This window comes from Pteropus medius, unplaced genomic scaffold (genome assembly GCF_902729225.1).
Source record: "Pteropus medius unplaced genomic scaffold, Ma_sr-lr_union100, whole genome shotgun sequence".
NCBI lineage: Eukaryota > Metazoa > Chordata > Mammalia > Chiroptera > Pteropodidae > Pteropus > Pteropus medius.
In genome coordinates, this window is record NW_024344378.1 from 25,736,898 (window position 1) to 25,755,210 (window position 18,313).

The 18,313-nt window shown below is 31.9% G+C and overlaps 1 protein-coding gene and 1 pseudogene across 2 annotated transcripts in view; one reads left to right on the forward strand and one right to left on the reverse strand.

The window, feature by feature from the left end:
* The window catches only part of EXOC6 (exocyst complex component 6), a 170,036-nt gene that overhangs the window by 82,538 nt on the left and 69,185 nt on the right, over nt 1–18,313 (reverse strand). For both annotated transcript variants that reach the window (XM_039871724.1, XM_039871722.1), the window contains exons 12-17: nt 17,436–17,507; nt 13,420–13,517; nt 13,021–13,126; nt 9,165–9,274; nt 1,694–1,805; nt 221–355 (exon numbers count right to left, since the gene is read on the reverse strand). In XM_039871724.1, coding sequence (XP_039727658.1) covers nt 221–355; nt 1,694–1,805; nt 9,165–9,274; nt 13,021–13,126; nt 13,420–13,517; nt 17,436–17,507 — 633 coding nt within the window. The remainder of the gene's footprint in view (nt 1–220; nt 356–1,693; nt 1,806–9,164; nt 9,275–13,020; nt 13,127–13,419; nt 13,518–17,435; nt 17,508–18,313) is intronic.
* LOC120610028 (uncharacterized) lies at nt 17,817–17,935 on the forward strand (annotated as a pseudogene).

Genomic DNA, 18,313 nt, shown 5'->3' on the forward strand with positions numbered 1-18,313 from the left:
AAAGCTGTAGAAAATCAACACACTTTTCTCCATTTAAATAAGATGTTTAAAATGCCAAAAAGGAATTGACATTTATCTGCTCATTGTTAACAATGATTACCTCTAATTTTCAATTGTTTGGAATATAATAGAATCATGTATATAAAAAAAATTATCTTTAATTTTTTAAAGTTTGCTTACAGTGATTGAAATCAAAACATTTGGTCGGAATTTTACATACCTTAAAGGTAGAAAGTCCATAAAGTCTTGTGGTATGAACAGTTTCTTGGGAAATATTTGTGATGTTAGTTATAAAGTCCTCAAGATATTTGCAAGCTTGTTCCAGGTGTGTTGTGTTTATGATAATTTGCACTAGCTAAAAAATAAAAAATAGATTGGTAAAATACATGTTACATGTACACAAAGCCATTTGTTTTTATTAAAAACATGATTATAAATTTACATATATTCCCACCATCTTCAGTTACAGTAGTTGCCCCTTTTCTGCAGGGGATATGTTCCAACACCCCCAGTGGATTCCTGAAACAGTCACTAGTACTGAACCTTATGTGTTTTTTCCTATACAAATATATCTGTGATAAAGTTTAATTTATAAATTAGGAACAATAAGAGATTAACATCAATAACTAATAATAAAATAGTACAATTATAATAATATACTGTAATAAAAGTTATGTGAATATAGTCACTCGTTTCAGGGGATCTCTTGCTGAAGTCTTCGTATAGGATCAATGCTTTCTGGTGCAACATATTGCTGTCAGTCAGAACATGTTTTCCATTCATGTCTTCTACCCACAAATTTAACATCTTTTCCATCTTAACTTATCACACACTGTGGCCTTAACTTTTGCAGTCTGAGGTACAACAGCAAAACTAGCACACTGAGACAAAAGCCGGACAAAACAGGCATTCGCTTATCCAGATAGTATAGTACAGTAACTATATTCTGGAGTTAGGCTGCTGTGTGACTTTGGCACATTCTTTAGTTTCATTTCCTTTTTCTTTTTCACAGTTTCGCAGACAGAAAATTGGTTCTTACTATAGAGCTTAGCAACCTCACAACACGATTTTTTTCTTTCCTCATTAATTCGAGCATTTTCTCTTTTTCACTTAAAGGAAACACTTTACAGCTTCTCTTTGGCAGAGCTGAATTGCCAGTATCAATACTCTTGTGCTTTGGGGCCATTATTAAGTGAAATAAAGGTTACTTGAACATAAGCACTAGGATACCACGACAGTTGTTCCATAGCTGGGACAGCTGCTAAGTGACTAACAGGTAGGTAGCATACACAATGTGGATACACTGGACAAAGGGATGATTGATGCCCAAGGTGGGATGGAGAGGGACCGTGCGAGATTTCATCATGTTACTCGGAATGGTGCACAATTTAAAACTTAAAATTGTTTTTTAAATTGTTTATTTCTGGAATTTGCTATTTAATATTTTTGTACTACAGGTGACCTTAGGTAACTGAAACCATGGATAAGGGGAGACTACGGTATCTATTATTCCTCATGTAAAAACTGTTTTTTGTCACATTGCTTGAATTTATGCTGATACTTCTTTTATTTTAAAACAAATCCACTTCCATCAATAAATTTAAAATAGAAAGCTAGTGTTAAAGGATGATGTTCAGCAATAACAATTTATAACAGTTGTTTCATACAATGAAACATTTAGCTATAAACCTACCTCTGTCAAACCTATATGAGGTTTTCTAATAAGGTTCAGTAAACAGCTATTCAAAGTTCTGGTCAGCAGCAGATTTGTAGATTTTCTAAGCATGTCATCTATTTCTGTTGAGCTATAAACAAAAGTTGATATTATTAAGCTTCCACCAGGGTACAGTTAGTCAGCATCCCAAATAATTTAATACAATTTAGTAAAATCATTTGCTCCACCTCATTTCTTTATATGTTTAAATAAATTTACAGTCACCCATAGTTATTAAATCACGAATTTCAATATAATTTAGCTTCACAAAAGGGACATTTTCAATAAAGTAGAATACTCGCTTATGGCATAATTTATATGTATTCAATTAACATTACAGTAAACCATGGGGTACTTAGTATAAGGAAATAAAATTATTCTTATATTATGACTCCATTGTGGGACAGCCACTTTCAAAGACACTTCATATACAACTATAGCTAAAATTACTGTTAAAATGTAAATTGATGTGAACTCTTTCCAGATATAATTAACTACTAGATGTAATTTTAGCATAACTAAGATATCCATATCCACTGAGATTTTTTAAAAATTCAAAGAAATATATTTAATAACCTTACACTAGTTTTAATTTGGGTAAAAAAAAAAAATACCTATGTTTCTTAACATTGTAAAAATTTCTAGGCTAGCACCAAAAAGCTTATTACTGTCTCCTAACCACTAGGTGGAAAATGATACTCCAAACAAATGGCATCCAGAGAAAAGCAGGTGTAGCCATACTAATATATCTGACAAAACAGACTTCAAGATAAAAGTAACAAGAGACAAAGATGGACACTTCATAATGATAAAGGAGAAAATACACCAAGAAGATATAATACTTATCATTATATATGCTCCCAACCAGGGAGCACCAAAATATATAAGGCAACTACTAACAGAACTAAAGAGAGAAACTGACAAAAACAATTATAGTAGGGGACCTAAATATCCCACTGTCAGCAATGGACAGATCATCCAAACAGAAAATCAATAAGGAAGTAACATCCTTAAATGACACATTAGACCAACCGGACATAACTGAAATTTACAGAGCCTTTCATCCCAAAAGATCAGATTATACATTTTTCTCTAGAGCACATGAAACATTCTCAAGGATAGACCATATGTTGGGACACAAAACTAGCATAAACAAATTTAAGAAGACTGAAATCATACCAAGCATATACTCTGAACATAATGCTTTGAAACTAGAAATCAACTGCAAAAAGAAAGTGAGAAAAACCACAAATATGTGAAGATTAAATAACATACTACTAAAGAATGACTAAGTCATAGAAGAACTAAAAGGAGAGATCAAGAGATACACAGAAACAAATGAAAATGAAAATACAACATATCAAAACTTTCGGGACATGGTAAAAGCTGTAATAAGAGGAAAGTTCACATCGTTACATGCCTATCTCAACAAACAACAAAAATTTCAAATAAACACCCTAACATTATAACTTAAAAAAAAAAAACTGGAAAAAGAAGAACAAATGAAGCCCAAAGTTAGCAGAAGGAAGGAAATAATAAAAATTAGAGCAGAATGAAATGGAGAAAAGACAATAGAAAAAATAAATGCAACAAAGAAAAGATCTTTGAAAAGATTAATAAAATTGACAAACCCTTGGATAGAGTCACTAAGAAAAAAAGAGAAAAAACAGAAATAAACAAAATTAGAAATGAAAGAAAAGTTATGACAGATATCACCGAAATACAAAGCATCTTACAAGAATATTATGAAAAATTACATGCCAGCAATAACCTAGAAAAAAGGGACAAGTTCTTAAAAATACACAACCTTCCTAGACTGAATCACGAAGAACTGGAAAATCTAAATAGACCAATCAACAATAAGAAAATTGAAACAATTATCAAAAACTCCCCCAAAAGTAAAAGTCTACTACCAGATGGCTTCACTAGCGAATTCTACTAAACATTCAAAGATGACTTAATAACTGTTCTTCTCAAACTTTTCCAAAAAAAAATTGAAGAGGAGGCAATACTTTCTAACTCATTTTATGAGACCGACATTACCCTGATACCAACACCTGGTAAAGATAACAAAAAAAGAAAACTACAGGCCAATATTTCTGATGAATACAGATGAAAAAATACTAAACAAAATATTAGCAAATTGAATACAATACATAAAAAAGATTATACATCATGATCAAGTGGGCTTCATTCCAGGGGCACAGGTTTAACATATGCAAATTGATTAATAAGATATACCACATAAACAAAATAAAGGATAAAAACCATATGATCATATTAAAAGATACAGAAAAAGCATTTGACAAGACACAGCATCCATTTATGATTAAAACACTTAATAAAATAGGTACAGAAGGAAAGTATCTGAACATGGTAAAGGCCATATATGACAAACCCTCAGCTAACATCATACTTAATGGGAAAAACTGAAAACCCTCTACGATCAGGAACAAGATAAGGCTGTCCATTATCACCACTATTATTCAATATAGTGTTGGAAGTCCCAGGTAGAACAATTGAGCAAGAAAAAGAAATTAAAAACATCCAAATAGGGAATGAAGATGTTGAACTCTCACTTTTTGCAGATGACATAATTCTCTATATAGAAAACCCTAAAGACTCCACTAAAACATTACTAGAAATAATAAACGAAAACAGTAAAGTTTTAGGATACAAAATCAATGTTCAAAAACCTATAGCAAAGCTATACTCTAACAAGGAATTTTCAGAAAAAGAAATGAAAAATAAAAACAAAACAAAACTCCTTTTGCGATTGCAATAAAAAGAATAAAATACCTAGGAGTAAACTTAACTAAGCATGTGAAGGACCTGTACACTGAAAACTATAAGACATTATTAAAAGAAGCTGAAGAAGACACAAAGAAATGGAAAAATATTTGTGTTCATGGACTGGAAACACAAACATAGTTAAAATGGCCTTATTACTCAAAGCATTATATAAATTTAATGCAATCCCCATCAAAATCCCAATGGCATTTTCAAAAGAACTAGAACAAAAAAAATCATCAGATTTGTATAGAAGCACAAAAGACCCAAATAGCCAAAGCAATTCTGAGAAAAAAGAACAAGGCCGGAGGTATCACTCTGCCAGAACTCAAAGTATACTACAAAGCGACAATAATCAAAATGGCGTGGTATTGGCAGAAAAAGAGATACACAGGAGTGAGTCCAGAAATAAACCCTCATATATATGGGTAAATAATTTTCAACAAAAGAGCCAAAAACATACAATGGAGTAAGGAAAGCCTCTTCAATAAATGGTGCTGGGGAAACTGGAAAACCACATGCAAAAGAATGAAACTAGACTGCTATCTGTCACCATACACCTATATTGACTCAAAATGGATCAATATACCACCTGAAACAATAAATATAATAGAAGAAAACATAGGTACCAAACTTATGGACCTTGGATTTAGAGAGTATTTTATGAATTTGACCTCAAAGGCAAGGGAAATAAAAGCGAAAATAAATGAATGAGACTATATCAAACTAAAAAGTTTCTGCACAGCAAAAGAAATCATCAACAAGACAAAGAGGCAACCATCGAATGGGAGACGATATTTGCAAACAACACCTCCAATAAGGGCCTAATATCCAAAATATACAAAGAACTCATACGACTCAACAATGAAAATCAAAACAAACAATCCAACTAAAAAATGGGCAGAGGTCCTGAACAGACATTTATCCCAGGAAGACATACAAACAGCCAACATATGAAAGCTATTAGGGAAATGCAAATTAAAACCACAATGAGATACCACCTCACATCTGTCAGAATGGCTATCATCAACAAGACAAGTAATAAGTGTTGGAAAGATTGTGGGGGAAAAGAAACCCTCATATACTGCTGGTGGGAATGTAAATTGGTACAGCCACTATTAAAACAGTATGGAGGTTCCTCAAAAAATTAAGAATAGAAATACCATATGACCCAGCAATCCCTCTTCTGGGTATCTACCCAAAAAATTTGAAATAATTTATTCATAAAGGTAGATGCATCCTGATATTCATTGCACCATTATTCATGGTGGCCAAGACATGGAAACAACCAAGTGTCCTTCAATAGATGATTGGATAAAGAAGATGTGGTACATATACACAATGGAATATTACTCAGCCATAAGAAAATATGAAATATCGCCATTTGCAACAACATGGATGAATTTTGAGATAATCATGCTAAGCGAAATAAGTTAGAAAAAGTTGAGAACCATATGACTTCATTCATTTGTGGTATATGAAATTGAGAGCAACAAACAAACATGACAAACAAGCAGATATTCAGATAATTGTTTTGGGTTACCAGAGGGAGGAAAGAGGGGAGGTAGACAAGGATAGAGACAGTCAAATATATGGTGATGGAAGGAAATTTAACTTTGGGTGGTAAACACACAATTCAATACACATATGACTTATTAGACATATTATTAAATTGTACACTTGAAACTGATATGATTTTATTAACCAGTGTCACTCCAATAAATTGAATTTAAAAAGAGGATCCCAAATATTTGTACTAAAAAGCTCTGAAGTATCTTGAATTTCTAAAAATCTAACTCCAAAATGTTTGAACATAGTAAGAGCTTTAAACTTAGAAAATAATTTTTCCATAATTCTTTAATGACATAAAAACAAAGCAACTCTAATAGCTCAATTATAGGGCACAGATACAAATTTTTTAAGTAAAAATGTTAGAAAAGCTGATAATCTAGATAAATTTAGATTTACATATTTTTAAATTAACTATGCTGTCTCTATATTCTGAATTGTTTATTATTTTCAACAAAGTGAAAATAACTAATGAATTTAATAAAGCATAATTTTTTTAAAAAACGTCAGCATAAAAGCCTTGTTGAATGTACATACTACCAATTTAGAAAATGTTAAGATAATCTACATTTAATGAAAAGATTAGGGGGACCAATGTTAAAGGTTCAGGATTGCAGCTTCAAGGATAACTCTCAAATATAACATTGAGCTAAGTTGTAGGATGACTGTAAAGGACAGACTTCTTTCTCCCTTTCACTTGTATATGTTTACCTCAAAATAACAGATGAATGCAAGAATCATTGTTTTCAGAGGTGTTTAACTATAACTAGAATCTATTTGAGAATATATAAACAAATGTTAAGTCCACCGAAAACGTAGCCAAATTGTTCTCTATCCCTTAACTTCATCTAATTATTCACAAGTACTCTAATTTCAAGCTTCTAAAACTTCTTGTTTATGTTCCTTCCTTGTTGTCACCACTGATTATTTCAGAATCTTTTCCTTGAACCACTGCCTTCACCTCTTCGTGACTATTTTTTTTATTTTTCTTCATTTATTTTATTATTGCATAAAAATAATCAGTTATTTATTTGAAAAAAGTAATATTTGATTGCTATTTATAAGATATATTTTGATATTGACTTTAAGTCAGTTGCTGATTTATTTAATTTTATATAATTTTTTATAATTTTATATAATTTTTTTAATAAAAGAAGATAGTTAATATTCTTCCATATTGCTTTAATATATTCTTTGTTCCCCCAAAGATTGATGACTTAGTAAATATTTGCAAGTCATCACAAAATATCAATTTCTAATTTCATTCTTAGTAAAACCAAGGGCCCCACCCTAAGAGTTTCTAATTCAGTAAGTCTGAGATTGCATTTCTAATAATTTCCCATGTGATGCTAATGCTGCTGGTCTATGGATTCTGAATATCACTGCTGGTCTACGAACCTTGAAAATGACTGACTTGTGAGAAACAGACAGAATAACAGATGCTATGCATTAGGTATTTGTCTTCCTTTCTTTTTTTCTCTCCAACTCATTATTCAACAATACAAATTTTAAAATCTTTTAAGGAATTCTTATTCACAAGGAAAAAGTAGCGTAAAACCTAAAATCAGATACTCTTTTACCCTGGCAGAACACATATTTCTTTTTCCATTTATTTATAGATTGTTTGAATCCAAAATAATGGTAGTTTACAATAAGAGACACAGTATAAATGTGTCTTTTACTGTAAAAATGACTGTCATTGTTCTCATTGCTTCAGCTTAAAAACTAAATGTCATATTTGAATTGCCTTCATAGCTTTTTATGACTTAAAATTCAGAAGTGTTTCATATCAAAGGATATTTCCTGCTATCCAGTACATAAATTCAAAAGAATAGATTTCAGTGAGAAATGTTACATTTTGAAAGCCGATATCACCACTCCCTCCTCCAGGAGTATTCACAATTAGAAATATGACTATAATGTATATGACTAAACTTCAAGGCCCATCTAGGTAGCTGGTACAAGGTGTGGCATAAAGATGAATGTTCCTCTAATGTTAACTGTTCATTCCTTTTATGACAGACACTTTCACTGATATAGGAGTCAGAAATGCTCCTTCATCTCAGCTCTCAAACTAACTGGTTATTCTGAATAAATGACGTAGTCTCTCTGACCCTCAGTTTCCTTATTACCAAAACTGGGATAATATCACATTTCCTATTGCCAAAAATGTAGGGTATTACTTTCATCAGGATTGCAGCTTCAAGAATAAGTCTCAAATAGAACACTGAGCCAATAGCATAAATGGCATTCATTCTGTTGTCAATAAATCGAGTTGGCTATAGTTACCAACAGTTGCTGTGCTGCTCTCCAATACTGACAATGATACCAATTTGCCACAGCATGCTTTATTAATTCTATTATTCTATATGAATCTTTACCTTAAGCCAATTTGAGACAAAACTATTGAGAATATCAGCTTTTTGACAAGTCAACGACACAGATAAAGAAGGGATACTGTTTTACTGATAACCTGAACAATAGAAAAACTAAAATAAATAAGATCTAAATAACTTAAAAAAGGACATTGGTAAAACAGATTTTATAACAAATGCTAGGTGCGAACCTTATCTGGAGCCTAATTCAAACACACTAACTATAAAAAGACATTTTGGGAACAACCTAGAAAGGTTGATACTGAGATGGACTAGGGAACTGATGACATTATGAATTAGTGTTAATTTTGTTAAGTGGAGGTAAACAATAAAACATTCTTATTGTTTTTTAGAAATACAAACTAAAGTATTTAAAAGTAAAATGTCCTTATTTCTGGAATTTGCTTTAAAATACTTCAGCAAAAAAAATAGTAAAATTATGGCAAAATATTATTGTTAAATCTAGATGCTGAGAACATAGGTGTTTCCTATCCTATTATCTCTTATGTATGTCTGAAGATTTATATAATAAGAAATAATAAAAAGTAAAAATATATATATAATATCAGATTTATAGCAAGTTAACCCCACATGTCACTAAAATACAGTAGCCTTTCCAATGATATGATAATCCATTAAAGAGTCATGGCCTAGAAATCAAGTATTAATGTTTTGTAAAAATAGCTGTGATAAGGATACATTTATAGTAAACTCACCTCCGGTGTAGTGACTCTGAAAATTTAAGGCTGGCATAAATAAATTCTTTAACTTGAATGTAAATATGAGGCACTGACTGAGACATGGGGAATTTCTTTGGGAAAGATTGCTGTAAAAGAAAAACAAAGTTGATGTTGTTTTTAAAAATTAAAAAAACAAAGATAATCTAATCACCTAAATGTATAAAAATTAACTAGATTTCACATTTGAATTAATAGTAAATACCTGCATCTCAAAATCTACTGTTATGTTTCTACATTATTTACGAGATTTTAAAGAAACCAAAACATTTAAGAAAATAATGTGGCAATTTATCTTAAATCATATTATCAGACTTCTACCAAGTGGAAAAAGTATATATTAATACCTCTCTATGTTCTGATAAGTAGCCTGCAGAAGATGCCTAGCTGTCTACTTTTCTGCAGACAATACAAGAGTTAGGTTGGCTACAAAAGTTATGGGCCAGCTTCCTGGCTCAGTCATCAAACAATTCTAAGACCCCCTTTACTCACCCTCAATGAAGGCTTGACATCAATTCAAGAAGGTATCCATTTCATTCCATAACTCCTAGAATACCTTATAACAGCTTTCCATCCAGTATACCATCAAATACTGGTACGCAGACAATGGTTTACAATGTGCTTCTTGGCTAATCTGCTTAATCAGCCAACATCCATTAGGAAACTCTCAGTTTCTAAAAGACAAACTCTCTCCAAGATTTATACCAAAAGCCCCTTATTTATACTTCATGAAGTCAAGTCTAATCTACACTTCTACCTTCACATTCATTGCAACCTAGCTCTATCAGTGAAAGCACCTTCTCCAAGGTCACCAATGACCTTGTAAATGTTAAATCCAATGGACTTTTCCAACTCTCATGTTACCTGATTTATGCAAAATAACTCACACAGTTGGCCCCCTCCTGCTTCTTAAATGATCTCTCCTTCTTTGGTATCCATGCCCCACACTAGTTTTACTCTTATTTTTCTATATCTCTTCTAGCCATCCCTTTCTATATCTCTTCTCTATATCTCTTCTAGCCATCCCTTAAGGGTTGCTATGCCTTAGGGTTCTATCCTAGATCATCTTCTCTTCTTTACACACATACTGTCTTTGGGTGATCTCATCTACTCTCATGACTTCAATTACCAAGCAAGTGCCAACATCTCCCAAATCTACAAATCCAGGCCAAATCTTTCTCCTGGAGTCCACATCCATACATCTATCTACTACTTGGACACCTCCATTTGGCTATAACACTTCAGCTGCAACACCTGTAACTGCATACCAGTATTTGATGGTATCTGAGACATGCTCAATAGATCCAAAAGTGAAATTATCATCCTTTCTTTCTAAATCTGTTCTTCTTGTGCTTCCTAGCTTAGTGAATGCTACCACTGTCCAAGGCAGAAACTTGGCTATATCACTTGACCTCTCTATCTTCATCATCTCTCATATACAAATAATCACCAACTCCTCTTCCCACATTCTAAATATTTCTTAAATTCCATGGCCATAACTCTCACTCAGGTCACCAATCTCTCTTATCAAGGTAACTGCAACAATCCCCTACCTAGTCTTTCTACCACCAGCCAGAGAGATCTTTCTAAAGCACAAATCTGACTATGTTTTTACTACTTAAAATCCTGTGGTGATTTCTCATAGCCCCCTCAGGATAGAGGCTAAAACTCTTTAACACTGTTTATAAGAGCTAGTATAGTTTAGCCTTTTTCTACTTCATCTTCATTTCTTGATCTTCATCTCTTGTACTTTATCAACTCTGTACTTTATATTACAGAATTACAGCCTTTCTGCATGCTACTTCCTCTATCTTGAGCAGTGTCAACTTCTGTTATTGTAATTTCCTGTTGTTGTTTTTTTTATCTTTTTCCCAATTGACTATAACTGCCTTGACAGAAGAGACTGAAAAACTAGCATGTAGCACAGTGGCTACTATATAGTAGGTAAGGACAAATATTTGAATGAACAAATGTATTCTTAGGTACATCTAGCATAAGGAAATTTATAACCAGCTAGCAGTGAAAACATTCATAGAGAGCACTGTCTCTCCAAAACTGGTAGGTTCAATCTTTCCAAATTTAGAGACTCAGTAGTACTATTAAAATCAACCGAAGAATTGCTATTCTTTAAAATTACTTGATAACAATGTAAATGCTAACACATCCAATTTATGCTTTGCAGAATAATGAACCCAATACTAACCATTTCAGTATTAAGAATTTATTTTAATGACATTAAAGACAGAATAAATATGCTCTTATTTTAGCCAAAGGGTTCTAATCAAATTATCATAGCTATCTACAAAAAGACTGATTTTTGCATCTATGTTCCATCTTACTTATTTTTCACTCATAATTTACACTAAAAATAACAACTCAAGTTATTTGAGCAACAGTTTTACATCTTTCCTAATAGTTTTAATTGAAAATTATACCTAGAGAAAAATTAAAAACACACAACCCAAAAGACTGTTACTAAATAACTTATGCGATTTCTTTTTAAGTTGTCGAATTTAAATTTCCATGTGGCTTTTACCTTAACAGTGGTTCTTTTTAATGATAAGTAATATATGTTCCAATGAATACAATTTCTAATGAGTTTAATCTTACTGCATATTTTGGAATCACCCTACAAACTAAGTTAAACTTCCTTTTTTAACTATAAACCTATTTGGAATACTTTAGTGTAATTAGAAGGAACATTAGTGATTATTTAGATCAACTTCCTCACTTGACAGATGAGCCACAAATGCCCAAATAGGGTAAGTCACTTGCCCATAATAAGCCAAAGGCAGAGTCAGCATGTGAACCCAGATCAATCCAATGTTCTTTATGGAGATGCTATACCCTAAACAAACTTTATTACCAGTAACTAAAACAAAACAAAATCAAGCCATGCAATGCAGAATATTCTGGTAACATTTCCTGACAGGGACAACTTTGATTAGGGTTTCAAAAACATAGAATTAGATTAATTACTCTGGTCTTCTGTGTGTATTAGAGTACAACTATTAGGTATATGCAATGGCAGTGTTAGCTATAATCTAAAAGCTATGTATTTAATTATCTGGTCCTATATTTAGTGACTATTACACATAATATGCTTAGTTTATATATATAAGAATAAAATATACACTCATAATTCACACAATAACAGGAAATATAATACCCTTTTCCCATGAGATCTTATGCTACCCAAAGTTACTGGATAGGTTCAAGGTGTGTGTTTGTGTGTGTGCATGCACACACATGTACAATGATGTGTAGTCCCAGAATACTCTCCGCGCTGGTCTATTTCCTTTTTCTATCCTGTCCTTTGTTCAGATAGCCTGACTCCAAAAACACATATTCCTACTTGAGGAAAAAATCTACAAGTGGTTATTGTTTTCATAAACCTCTTACATAACCAAGATAAACTTTTTGTGGGGGAAAAAAAGCCACAAAATAAGATCTTCCACAGTGATGGATATTTCAAAGAAATTCCCCTCTCTTTCCTTAGAATATACTCTTATTCCTATAATCTACTCAACATTTAGTACATCTAATTTGGAACCCACTCAATGTTAGTAACTCTGCTCTGAGAATTTACCTAACATTTGGGACAACTGTTCCTAATATCCCTAGGAAAGTTTCTTCTTAACTTCACCAAAATAGTAGTAGTAGTAGTAGTAACATAACCTTTAAAAGTTAACAAAACATAATTATTTTCTTAAATAACACAACAAAAAAATGCCTCAAAAGAAGCCATTCTCACAGTATCAGATTAATATTACGTAGCAATAAATTTCATACGTTTATTTTTAAGAAAATTCTTAAATTAAAAACTAACTTGTACCTTTTCAAGGTCTGGATCTTGAAAGGGAAATTTACTGATGACTATTTTATATTCTTCTTCATTAACAACAGGGATGGGGCTATAATTATCTTCTTCAAAAATGTCCCTGTTAAGAGAGAATTGAATAATATTAGGAAACCTATCATTAGAAGGCTGTATGACAATATTTAAAAACCCAACTATTACAAAAGCAGTTTTAATTTGTCAGTTAAAGGTCTAAATAGGAAATACTATATAATCATCCAGAATTCTAAAATTCAATATGAAGTAAGTTCTGTCCTTCGAAATTCATATGCACTCTCTTGCTTCCACTTGTAGTTTTAGCTTTGTTGTCCAGAACAACTACTTTAGCATGACAAACTTTTTCACCACATTAAGGAACCACAACTTTACACTAACCTGAAAACTCCGGCCCATTTCTTAAGCAGTGTTTCATTGTATTGATCTCTTATTTCAAATAAAAGGTCAAAAAGTCGGTTCACTGGAAAACCATAACCCTAAAACACACACATAAAAAAGAGGATAAATAAATCAAATAAATATATTCATTTAAAAATATGCAAATACTAGAGAATTGTTTGACCACTATAGCACACTGTATGTCATTCCAACAGTATAAAAAAAAGATATCTTTTTGACTTTCTACTAGGTTGCCTTAGGTAGAAAGAGTTCTATGCAGCTGGAATAATTTTTCCATTTCTTCTCTCCCTTTTTACTTTCTAGTCTTAAAATATATTTAGAAGTCAGAACTAGAGAAAAAGTTCAAGATTAATGATCTACATAATTGTGTCTTGCAAAGTCGTCCTTAAATAGGATACTAGAAGAAAAGGGAATATATTATGTCTGAAACATGCTGACTTCCTTTTGCACCTTCAGTTTAAGATTGACTTTGCTGTATACGGAAAATTTACATCTATTCATCAAACATGTACTCTCCAACTCCAAATTCATTGAAATCTTACCCATGTCAGTACAAAACATTTTCACTCTCCAACTTCTGCATCTTTGTTCTTGATCCTATCTCCAGTTGGAACCACTGGACAGGTTATCTATTCACTTTACTGTGTCTTTAACTTCCAATAGTTTCTTTCTCTTGGCTAAATAAATATGCTAAATTGCCTCCCCTCTTTACACCAAGAACAACAAAAGAAAAAAAGAGCCCTTCCTCAATTTTCTGTGCCCTATCAGCCACCTCCCTTTGTTATTCCTCTCATAGCCAAACCCTCCTACAATCTTAAATTTCACTTCTAGTTCCTTTATTGATAGTGCTCTCAACAATGTCACAGATTACCTCTTAAATATGAAATTCAATGATCTCTCACTCTACCTTATCTCTTTCTTGAAACTCTTCTGCTTTGAATTCTATATAATACCACTCTCCTTGTTCTCCTTTTTATCTATGAACGATCTTTCTGGTTTCCTTTTTCTTCTCCTATCTCCATCCTTTAATCTTTTCTTCTAACTCTTTAGGGCAGTCTTAAGTCTGTTGACTTCAAACACTACTTTATATGATTATTCTGAATCTGTGTCTCTAGGTAAATTCCAACACTATTTAATTCTAACACCTGTTAGACATCTCTAGTCAGTTTGCCAGTCAGCTGGCACATTAAAGTTAACTTATTTCCTCCCTTTCCAAATAAAACAAGTGTTTTTCCAATTTCCTGTCTCTGTTAATAGTTCTATGGTCGATCCAGTTTATCAGGAAAAAAACCTTGAATATCTTCTAAATGGCCCCTCTCTGAAACCTCTAATCAGTCACCAAATTCTTTTGATTTCACTTCCTTCACAAATCTTTCAAATCTATCATTCTCTCCATCAATTACTAACTTTCTTTCTTCCAGAAATATTCCGTTTTATTTCAGTTCTTTTCTTGCCTAGACCGCTGTAAGAGCCTCCTAAACTGAAATTTCAACCGTCTGTCTCTTTCAACTCGATCTATTGCCCAGACTCTCAAAATTATCATTTAAAAGTGCAAATCTGATCATGACATTCTCCTGGTTAAAAACTATAGAAAGCTTTAGTAGACTTGCTACAATCTGGGTCAAATTACCTTATCAGTTTCAATACCACTATTTGCCCTTCTTCGCTCACACCCATATGCTAGTTTCTAATGCCATCAAGTTGCTCAACCAGTCTCATGCTTATAACATACCTCTATCTATAGTTTACACATGCTATTTTCTCTGCCATTAATGCTCCTTCCTCCATATCTACTTGCTGAACTCATCCATCAAAATCCAGCTTAAATTTCACCATTCCGAACAGTTTTTTACAACTCCTGAAATCAAAGTTAGTCCTTCTATCCTCTGTAAGCTCAAAGCTCTTTAATATACTGCTCTAATAGTATGACATATTATAAATCTTATATTTACAACTAAACTGTGAATTTCTTGAATTCAGGGACTTTTATGTCCTTACTGTCTTATTGATTTTTAAGTCTCTATTACTGTATACATCATCTAGCTGCCAGGATATAGTGGGTGCTCAAAAATGTGAGTGAATGAATCAAAAAATGTTTACTTTTGATTTGTTCAATAGGCAAAAAGCAGAACTATAAATATGGTGGTGTTACTTTTTTACTTTATTGTTTAATCAGCTTTGTTTTAAATAATAAAATAATGACATTTTAAAAAGAAAAGTTTCCTTCGGATGGCAAAGTGCCAGTTTTAAACTAAATATTATACAATATTCTTTAATAAGTTTTTATGAAAAGACCCTCTCAAATTCTTCAATTAATAGGTATAACTTGAAAAGCCAGCATTTATTAATTCAGATCCACCTAATACTCAGCCTGTCAATATTTAATAAAATGAAAACACTGTAGGATTTCTGATTAAGTAGAGAGGACTGGTTTGTCTTTCTCAATCTTATTTAAAAGCTGTAAGATTAGAAAGGTATATTTACAAAAGTTTATGCACCCTTCCCTATTACTTTTTTAATGCCTCTATTACCTAACTATTAATCAATTACTCTTCCAGTCTCTGGAAAGTTCCTTGGAACCATATCAAATACTCTAGATTCAGAGTAGTAAAGCTTTAAGTCATTAAGGATAGCAAAACTCCCTGAAGTTACTTTGAGATAGGCCTAAAAAGTTAAGGCAGTCTCCAATAAAACTTACCACAAGTTTTTTCTTTCTTTTTCTTTTTTTGCAGAAAGATCAGTATTACATGTAAATTAGTCAAACATTTTATAAAAACAAGAAAATTAATATTTTTTTGGTCTTATAGTATAAGCCACACAAATAATAAAGATAAAAAGCAATAAAATAATTTACTAAAGGAGCTTGTGGAATCGCCTTAGGTTAATAATAGAGTGGACAATTATTACTTTAGGACAAAAAGATTCTTGTGATGAAGTAAATAGTTTAAATTAGCATATTTTATGAATACTTTAGAATAAGTTAGCACATTTTATGAAACTATAAATCTAACAGATGTTATAAAGGAAAAAAAATTCAAGGGTCAAATATATTGGGAAAATGCTGCATAATCATCTTCCTTTTGGAGACTTATGGTATAAATTTGCTCTGAGGAAGGCTTTCAGTGGAGAAATCTGCTTTATTTCACTTACCATTTCCCAAATGTTTTTTACCACAGAACTCTTATTGAAGTAACATCTATTATCACACTTTATAAAATGCTAGTTTATATTTAATGAAACATTACAACCATAAAAATTCCATAAATTTAAACATGAAAACAAAAAGCAATCAAATCCTTTATTATCTGTGATCAAGGAGAAGGGACAAGCTTAAAACTTTGATACTGAAATCACAAAGGCATTGAGTTTTTAGATAATTCAGTTTTAATTTTATTTTTTAAAAAAACTCAAAGTAAAGTGATTTGCTCATAGTCATAGCACACCTGAAATTAGAAAGGAAATGAGTGGATACAGCTTTCAAACTACGTGTTTTCATAATTATCATCACATTTAAAACTCAAAACAATTCTGAAAACTAGTGATAACCGTGTTTTCACAAATGAGGATCTAAAGTTTGGAAAAGTTGTAGACATAATTAGTCTACATAAAAAGAAGTAGAACAAAATTTGGTGTCTAAGTGACTCCCAGGGCCCACGATCATTGTCCTAAGGCAGAAATTGTATCCTCTAATTTCTAGTTCAGGGTTCTTTCCATTACACCACGTACATTTTTTTTAACTACAAAAATACTTTATTCCAATGGAATGACCAATATTTAAAAAAAGGTAATATTCCCTGAGCTCTGTCCAAGCTTCATGATAAGGAAGGAAGTGGTATACAAAGTCTTAGGTAATAGGGGATACCAATACATAAGTAAACATTTGGTTACTACTTATTTATTACCATTAATTCACAATAAAATAAATGAACATGGTCTATTATTTTGTATATCTTTAAGTGCTTAAAATAGCCATTAATTGTTAGAGTATCACCCACCTGCAAAGTATCTGCAAATATTACAATGAGATTCTTCAGCTCCAGAACAAGATCAGGATCAGTGCAATAAGACTGAGAGGAGGGGTGAGGGAGGGTAGGTGTAGAGGTGGAAACACAAACAAAAACCAGAGTCATTTGGTTAAAAACTAAGAAATAAAACCTGAAATTTTTTCCTTTAATCTGCCAGACTCACGATAAATTTTAAATCTTGGTTATTAGTTAGATCCACCAGTTAGACCCATTAGTTAGTTGGCTTCCTCTATTCAGTAAAAATTCTTAGGGAAAATCATAAAATGTCATATCTAAAGTATCTGTATTATATGAAAAATTTTTTTGCTACAATTTATGCACACTAAGCTTTGGTTAAAGCAATGATGCTTGGTCTATGGCCATGCCACCCTGAACGTGCCTGATCTCATCTAATCGCAGAAGCTAAGCAGGATCGAGCCTGGTTAGTACTTGGATGGGAGACCACCTAGGAATATCAGGTGCTGTAGGTGCTTAACAACAAATTAATTAATTAATTAATTGATTGATTAAAGATTAAAAATAAATTAATTAATTAAAGCAATGATGCTTACGTTTCTAATAGTTATTTTAAAATGAAAAGGATGGATTATATATAGACAACATATTTTGTTTTCAATCATTTACCTACTCTCTTATAAAAGAGACACAAATATATTATTTCTTCCAATATAAGAATGACAATTTAAGTCTTAAATCTTACATATATAGAGCTGGTCTGCACATAAACCATGATAAAACATTGCTCTTTATTAATATGTTATAAAAAGTTGTAGTTAACTGGATAATGTATTAATAATCTACATTCCTGATGAACAAAAACATAGTGCATTTATAACATAAATATCATA